Here is an 8,568-nt window from a genome sequence, read left to right as displayed (position 1 = left end):
TTTTGGTATTCCCTTGGGACTTCCTTGCTCTGCTCCCCTTGCTGTTCTGTTGCACGCCCTTGGTGTTTTGCCTCCGTGTGGTGGGGTCCGATCGGGCGCAATTCCCACACTGTGTCAACTCCATCTTTTTTATGAAAGACTGCCTGCTGCTCTGTATAGTTCCTCATGAACACGTCTAAGGTCCTGGCATTCCCATTCTTCACAGTGACATCCATCCTTTGTGTAGTCGATAAAACACAGTAAACATCTTTCTGTGCTCTCTGCTTTCAGCCAAGAGCCATCGGACACCAATAATGATAACCCTAATGTCATGGCCTCGTATGACTCAATGTACAGCAGTTCACGGTTGATGCACGTCAGCACACTTGCTTGTGATGTTATTGAGACTTCTTTCTGCTGTGCAGAGGGTTGCTATGGGTCAGAACCGACTTGGTGACAACTAACAACAGCAATTAATGACATTGTTAGATAATTTCTATTTTTTTTATTACTCTTCTTTGAAGTAAGCGTAACTATGGGTCTCTTCCATTCGATTAGCCAGGGAGCTGTCTTCCAAATTTCCTGGAATAGACAGTGCTTCCAGTATTGTATTGTTTGTTAAAACAACTCAACTGGTATTCCATCATCTCACGATGTCTTGTTTTTTGGCAAGCCTTTCAGTGAATCTTGCCCTTCTTCCTTCAGTACAATAAATTCTTTTTTTTTTAATTATTTTATTGGGGGCTCGTACAATTCTTATGACAGTCCATACATCCATCCATCGTGTCAAGCACATATGCACATTTGTTGCCCTCATCATTCTCAAAACATTTGCTTTCTACTTTAGCCCTTAATGTCAGTTGCTCGTTTTCCCCTCCCTCCCCCTCCCCCTCCCTTATGAACCCTTCATAATTCATGAATTATTATAGTTTTGTCATACAATAAAGTCTTGACCACATGCTACCTCCCAGAATGGTTGAGAGGAGACTGATGTTTTTGGCACACTGACTGGGTTTCTTCTTCTTCTTTTTAATCGTTTTTTTAGGGGCTCCTCTATCTTCTTTTAATGCCTCTTGGTGGATTTGATGTATGACCCCTAGAACCCTTCGAATTGCAGCTCAGGGCTTACATCCCTCAGTTTTGTCAGCTGTGCCGAGCATGTTCCCTTCGGGTTTCCTGACTGCAGGACTCTGCAGACGTCATTCGAGCGCCGTGTCTTCTTCAGCCGCCTTCTGAAGTCGGGAGTTCCTGGGCTTTCTCCTTTTCCACTCGCGTTAGCCGTTCTGGGCTCAAGTCTCACAGTCCCTCTGACATCGGTCTTCTGTCCTGTCCTTTCAGTGACCTCTTTCTTTCTTCGGGTCTGATGTCCTTGATCCTATCCCACCAGTAGTCTGACCTGTGGAGACTCATTATGTCACATCTAGAGAGGGTCTCTAATTTCAGGCTTCTTTGAAGGAAGTTAATTCTAGAAGTCCCCAAAGGTTCCCTTCTTAGCCATTTGAGGAATAAGTAAGCACGAGGCGTTAGGAGCATCTCCGATGAAAGTAAATTAAACATGTGGTGGTGCTGCTGCTGTTTCATTGGTCCAACACATAGCAGCCCTCTGCACAGCCGAGCGAGACACCCGGTCCTGTGGCACCCTCACGGTTGTACATCTGAGCCCACTGCTGCGGCCACGGTGTCCATCTGTCTCGTAGAGGGGCTTCCTCTTTTTCACTGCCCTTCGACGTGACCAAGCGTGACGTCCTTTCCCAGGCACCCCCTCTCCTGACACGCCAAAGCAAGTGAGACATGGTCTCATCGTGTCTGCTCCTGAGAAGCATGCTGGCCAGCCTCCTTCCCAACCAGATCGCTGTTTTCGGGACAGCACCGTCAAATGTAAGAGCTATGAAAAAATGCTATTACAAATTCCTGTCTCCACTTTTTAAATTTGTTCTAATGTTAAATCGCTGTGTGCATCTGCTACGTGCCAGATAGAAGGAGTTCTAGTAGCACAGTGGCTTAAGAGTTGGGCTGCTAACTTTAAGGTCAGTAGTTCAAACTCACTAGGTGTCTCAAGGGAGAAAGATTAGGCTGTCTGCTCCTCAAACAGCCTAAGGAGCAATCTACTTGGTTCTACAGGATCGCTGTGAGTCAGAACTGACTGGAAGGCTGTGGATACATGTCAGAAATATATTTTTAGATCGGAAAGTAATTCTATGAGGCCTGTATTAGTTCCACTAGACAGATGAAGGTACAGAGGCTCAGAGAGTTTAGTACGCTGCCCACAATCATGCAGCAGGAAAGCAGCAGAGATAAGTTCAAATCTGACCAACTCCAAAGTGTAGGCGTTTAACCTCTTTCTGTACAGAAATTATGAGACTTCCCCTGTTTCTGTGTGCCCTGCCGCCAGTGACCATTTTGTTTTATAAAAATATAATACTTTCGTGCCAGGACAATACAGCATTATGAGGGATGGGGAGAGAGTCAAGACAGTCCTGAGCCCTATTCTCCTCAATCTCCCTGCCTCAGTCAAGCCCCGCTCGATCTACCAGCAAGTGAGACTAAACCACAGAGGAGTTGTTGTGATAAATAAGAGTTCGGGTTTATGGCACACCGCGGATGCGCAATGATTCTGGCGCTCAACGTCCACAAGGGCCCCGGGAGAGTGGCCGTGTGGTGACTGCCCCCACGCCACTTTGCTGCTCCTGCTGGGACCCTTCCTCAGAACCACCTTTCAGAAGAAAGACCAGAAGGATCGGGACTCACGGGATCAGCGTCTTTTTCGGAACTTTGATGCGGTCGTTTGGGTTGTAGGAACCAGGTCCTGGGCCTGCTGACCTCAGCTTGAGTCCACGGTCAGTTTTTGACTTAAAACTAGACATCATTACCTTTGGCGACTGCCTCACGAGGGCTTCGTTGATGTTATAATGCCCTAAAGCAGAAAGAAACGTTAGGATAGAATCAGGCGCGAGTCCTATAAATAAAAAGCAGAACCTCATCCCTGAGAACATGCTTCAGAAAGATACTGAGCCAGCATTGTTCCAAGACAGTCAGACGGAAGGCTGCTGGAACTACAGACAATGCCTTAGACAATGTCTAAGAAGACACAAGCCTCGTGCACCACATACAGGCTCATTAAACCGCCTAGCAGCCCACCAGAATGGGTATTAGCATCTCCATTCTGCACACAAAGAGATGGAGACTCAGAGATGCTAAATAACACTTCAACATCGCTGGCCCTTGCCCAGCTTCCTCCTCTCACAATGTGGATAACAGTTCTCAGAATGACATTGTTATTGTGACCATCGAATGGGATGTTAAGTACGTGCTCAATCAATGGGATATAACCCGCATGTGCTTACTGAGCACCGGCTCTGCTCTGTGGAGCAGGGCTGCCTGTCCCCTGAGCCCTTGCTTGCGTGTTCCCCCACCACGCCGCAAGGCCCCGTCTCAGGAGATGGTGGCAGAATCGAACTAAAGTGGCTGCACACGCACAGAGCACCAAGGAGCCGGGCTGAAGAACAGTTTCACCCCTAAACTGTGGGAGCCCTGTAAGTGGGGGCAGGGGGCGGGAGGGCGAGTTGGCAGCACTAAGCAAAAGTCACTCCGCTGTCTTCTCTCCACGGAGACGTGCAGAGTGGAGCAGAACAGGAAGCTGTCCCCACGAAGAGGAGCCACAAGCCGCAGCTCCAACACAAGTAACAAAGTAAAAGCCAGGGCGCCGGGTCCCAGTTCACACACTGGTTTATTCCAGACCCAACACGCGCTCATGTCCCTGCCTGCCAGGACCCGGCTGCAAACAGGGTTTCTCCCTAAGACGCTTGCCTCTGTCTTGTTAGGGCACCTTAAAAAAGGGGGGTCCATGTAAATCAGTGCCTTCGAAGGGGGGCTGGGGAGCCAGTTCGATTAAGGCAGGGAGGTCAGCTCAGAAGTCTAAGGTCATTCTTTGTTGTTTAGTTGGTTTTTTGGGGGGCGGGGGGGGCTGGGGTGCTCCAAAGGGGTCTTGATAGAGTTCCTCAAAGGACACAGGATGATAATGGAGGTTTATTAGGAAGATTTTTTTTTTCATTATTGAAAACTACATTGGTGAAAAAAAGGCTATAAAAGTTGTACCAGGGAACACCCCGCCCTCCACCACAATGCACCTGCTCAGTCTTTGAGGTGGCCAGGGCCGTCCTACAAGAATTGTGTTGGGAATCCTTACCCATAGCTCTCATCCTGCCCCTTTAGGTGATTGTTTTGTCCCCTAAGCTCAGAGAACATCGAAAGGGAACATGGTTTGAGTCCCCTGAGGGTGCCAGCGTGCCATCTGGACGTGGTGTCAATGGAAGAGCGAGGATGCTTCAGGGAGGGAGGGAGGGAGGGAGGAAGCCCTGCCACCAGCACTGTGTGGACCAGGACGGAGGGGAGCCGAAAACAGCAGCTTCGCGTCTTGTCGTTTTCCTTTCTCAGAGGATTCTACGGTTTTGTAACCATGTGTTCCTTGCTCTCATCGTCTGTGAGGCAGACGGACAGAAAGGGGCTAGGAGAGCCAGACACCGGAAGCGGCGGCGCTTTCAATGGCGGCGGGCCAGAGGCTTTTCCCTTCTTTTCTCATCCCGTCAAAAGACCTCGCTACACACATTGCCTTCGCTAAATGGAACATGCCAACTTCCCCCTTCTTTTAAGGTTAAGGCAGCCCTTAGAGGATAAAATTTGGACAATACTGAAAGCAGGCGACGGGGAAAAGCCCGTCCTGTCCCTGACCTGAGAAAGCCTGGCCAGGCTCCCTGCAGGGCATGGTTTCCAGCATCAGGCTCACCTTGGCGGTGCGATTTGCACCCCGTGTTTCAACAGACAATTCACCCTAGGCATTCCCACCCCCACCTCATGTTCCAATCCTCTTTTTTGGAGGGAAAATAAAGGGGGCACTCGTAAGGTGAGGTTTGTGTTTCAGGAATACAGGTTGAGGGGGGCGGTGGCGGTGGCAGAGGGCCGGCCACAGCACAGCCCCGGAGATGCCGGGATGCAGACGGTGGCTCCACCGGACACTCTTCGCCAGACTGTGGACAGGAGCGGTCAGGTGAGAGCCTGCCTCTAAAGAGCAGCAGGCTCCTGGGCCACGACTCCCAGCCTATCGTAGGTCCTGGGACTACTCATTGCCTCTTGGGTATCAATTGTCTCATCTGTAAAATGGGATCAAACTCATCACAACACCTCACATTTCTGAGTGCGTAACTGCGTGCCAGGCCGAAGGCCCATGGGATTTTGAGAGCGTTCGGTGTAGGCACACATAGCTGAAGAAAATAAAGTCCCCAGAGCGCACGTGCACACACAGAGAGAACGGTACCTTTATGGGAGCTGACAGCTTCCTCTGTTCTCTGAGGGGGGATTCGTGGGTCTAAGCTGCTGCCCTTGAGGTTGGAAGCCCACGTTCAACCCACTAAGCTACCAGGGTGCCTTCCCTAGCACACAGTAGGGGCTTAACAGATGTGAGGCTCCACCTCTCCCCTCCTGCTCTTTGTTACAAGGGGACCAGGGCCCCACCCAGGTGGGAGTGGGCATGCGTGGCCAGCTGTAAAACCCCCCCACCCCCCGACTCCCTCACTCCTGCCCTTCAGCAAGATTCCCTGAAGGGGGCTTGGCCAAGCCCAGGGATCCAAGCTGTCTCCTGTATAAACAAACAAGGGGGGAGGGGGGCTGCCCAGTGGGTGATGCAAGACAGAGGAGCTTTGAGGGGGCTGAGCTTGCTAATTAGGGTTGGTTTTGTTATTCAATTTCAGATTGATCTTCCCAGGCTTAATCTGGATTTGCAGGAATCTGGTGTGTGCTTCAATTAATCCACATGCCCTCCAAGAGGGAGACTGCTGGAGCAAGCCCACCCGTTGCTCCGCACCTCTGCTCAGGAGCCGCTGCGTGGAGTCAATTCTGACTCGTAGCCATCCTATATAGGGGTTCAGAGACCGTGAACCTTTACAAGAGCAGGCAGCCTCAGAGCAGCTGGTAGGTTTGAACAGCCAGCCTGCAGTTAGCAACCGTAGCTAGCCCACAGTGTCGCCAGTGACCCACTTCCGAAGGGTAAGAAGTGGGATTCTACGGGTGGCACACATAAACACTCTCCCCCACTGGAAAACCCCACGGATCAGTTCTACTCGGCAAGCAGCATGGGTCACCAAGGGCTGGGACCAGCTGTCCAGGGTCTTCTGTTTTTTTGACACAGCAAGTGTTCCGGGTGGTAGGCTGCTGCCAAGCTAGACCTCCCTAGAAACACTTCACCCAGACTGGCAGGGGCAGTAGGGGCTCGAGGAGGTTGCCTGTGGGTGTGCCCAGTGGGAGAAAGCCCTGCAGGCCAGCTCCTGTGTACTCCTGAGACCTGGGGGCTCCAAAGGCTCAATGCAATGATGGGGGGGGTGGGGGGTGGCAAGCTCTTTGGTGAGACACCTCAGGCAGGGCTCAGGCCTGCTGGTGACTAGCTGTGTGATGGCGGGCAAGTTGTTTCGACTCTGTGCCTCAGTGTCCTCATCGGAAAAGCAGGGCTGAGTCTGAAGTGTGCGGACTGCCTGGAAGATACTGAGCTCAGGAAATGGAGGGAGCACCCGCATGTTATGACTAGGTGATAACGTCGCTGTAGACGTAGGAGCCCAGGGAAACTGCAGCCAAGCCTCACCCAGTCTGGCTGCATGGCTTCCTCCCCCCACGCTCTCCCTCTCTACCCCGGGGAGCCTGCAAAGGGTCTGCACATAGCTGTGTGGGTTTGCACATAGCTGAGGGGAGAAGCCCAGAGCAGGTGTGCCCCGTGGACAGAGGAAGCCAACAGACTGCTGTGGGGGCCATCTCCAGAGCCTGCCCTGAACGAGGAGCGCTGGTCTTCTCCTCACACCGCTTCTCTTTATTCAAAGCCGGCCTCCACTACCTGCTCCCCGAAAGCGTGGCTCAAAAGAGACTCCCTAAGAAGGGACGGGTGCCCTACCAATCACACGCCCCATGAGCTCTGCAGGCCGAGGCAGGAGGCCAGCACAGCTGCTTACCTGGAGCAGGCCCCATTTCACTGGGCGTGAACACGCATCTTGGGGTTTTGGACATGAACCCTGCTCGGGCACAGACGTTGTTCTTCTCCATGCAGGAAGAGACAGCGGCCTGGAGGGAAAGAATGCCCACCCTGTCCTTCATGCTGGCCCCTTCTTTGTGGCAAATCGGGGGGAGAGGGGGTGACACCGATTTTAACCTGTCCCCACAAAATGAACTGACACAAGCTGAAAAGATCACCACCCCAGCTTGAATGCTCTCGGGGTCTGTCATCGCCAGTCAATGTCTGTTGACCTGACATGATGTGGGGAGGGGGGGGGGGGGGGACGGTGGGAGACAGCCTGGGGACCCAGCTTCTAGGCTTGAGCTGCCAAACACGGGCTGTGTGCCCTGTGTGAGTTGTTTAACCTCTCTGGCTTCGAGTTTTCTCATCTGCAAGACAAGTCAGAGAAGCCCTCCTCTATTCGCGGCAGAGAGTGCTGGGGCTAGGGGAACAGTCGAGGGGAATGACGAAGGGGAGTATGTCATGCTATACGTCCTAATTCGCATCTGTTCTTCTTCTTATTCCTCCCCCTGCCTCCCCACCCCTCCCCCCAACCCATCCCCCAGACTCCCAAGAGGAGTAGTGGGTTTGCACTTAACTACTAGCCAAAAGCTTGTTGGCTTGACCCCACCCGGAGGTGCATCCCAAGGCAGGCCCGGCCCAATGCTCCCAGAGTTCAAAGCCGTGGAAACGGCAGTGCAGCAGCCCCGCACGGCGCATGCGGGGTCCCCAAGGGGTGGAATCTACTCACTGACAAGTGCAATGGTCGATCTTTTTAGGGCACTTTGTGCTGCCTGCTCCCACCCTGATCCCTAAGGTGCATTCCTTACTGTTCGAATAGGCCTGCTCTGTACTCTGTAGGCAGGACTCGGGCACAGAGAGAATCGTATGATCTGAGATGATGATCAGATTTGTAGGCACTCCCTCCCTGTCTCGACTTTTCCAGACTAACCAGAAATAAAGAATTTTGATGAGTCCACGCACGATAGATACATTGGGGTGGCTGTGTGTAATGTGCTCAGAAACCTGGAATGAATGGCAGAAAGAAGAGCCCAGAGATCATTCGTACAGTGCACATGAATCATAAATATTTTAGATGCCAACTTTCAGGCAGTAGATAACAGAGGCCATAAAAACTAGACCCGCGATCTCACTGGGAATATTTGCTGAACGAGTGAAACTATGTGCCTAGGCCAGGATGGTTTGATTTTCTGTGATATTCCTTTGTAAAAAAAGCTTCTCAAGAAATGCAGATGGCTTTTTGATTTGGTGTTTACAAAGGCGGGGATGCAGAGTTTCCCAGGGTCCTGACTGCAGACTGCATGCAGAGAAGGACAGACAAAAAGATCAGATGGAGAGGGCTAATTACTGGACCCAGGGAGAGGAGCCAGGTTGCCCAGAGGAGATAATAACACGGTGCCAAGGGAAAGGATTCAAACGGAGACGTGGGGGCTCTGGGTCAGCAAAGGGAAAGAGGCTAAGCAGCCCTCACTGCACAGTGTGGCTAACAGGATTACCCCATTTCTCGGCAAGCAGCATGGGTCACCAAGGGCTGGGAC

The 8,568-nt window shown here is 51.9% G+C and overlaps 1 protein-coding gene across 1 annotated transcript in view; it reads right to left on the bottom strand.

Moving 5' to 3' along the window:
- Positions 1-8,568, bottom strand: part of STPG1 (sperm tail PG-rich repeat containing 1) — a 67,680-nt gene that overhangs the window by 11,809 nt on the left and 47,303 nt on the right. Inside the window, exons 6-7 of the mRNA XM_030887993.2 lie at positions 6,969-7,077; positions 2,728-2,893 (exon numbers count right to left, since the gene is read on the bottom strand). Coding sequence (XP_030743853.1) covers positions 2,728-2,893; positions 6,969-7,077 — 275 coding nt within the window. The remainder of the gene's footprint in view (positions 1-2,727; positions 2,894-6,968; positions 7,078-8,568) is intronic.

The sequence above is a fragment of the Echinops telfairi genome, unplaced genomic scaffold (assembly GCF_000313985.2).
Source record: "Echinops telfairi isolate 266 unplaced genomic scaffold, ASM31398v2 ScPeMD7_7457;HRSCAF=8495, whole genome shotgun sequence".
NCBI lineage: Eukaryota > Metazoa > Chordata > Mammalia > Afrosoricida > Tenrecidae > Echinops > Echinops telfairi.
Note: the sequence above shows the minus strand (reverse complement) of the source record. Positions and strands in the feature narration are given on the sequence as shown.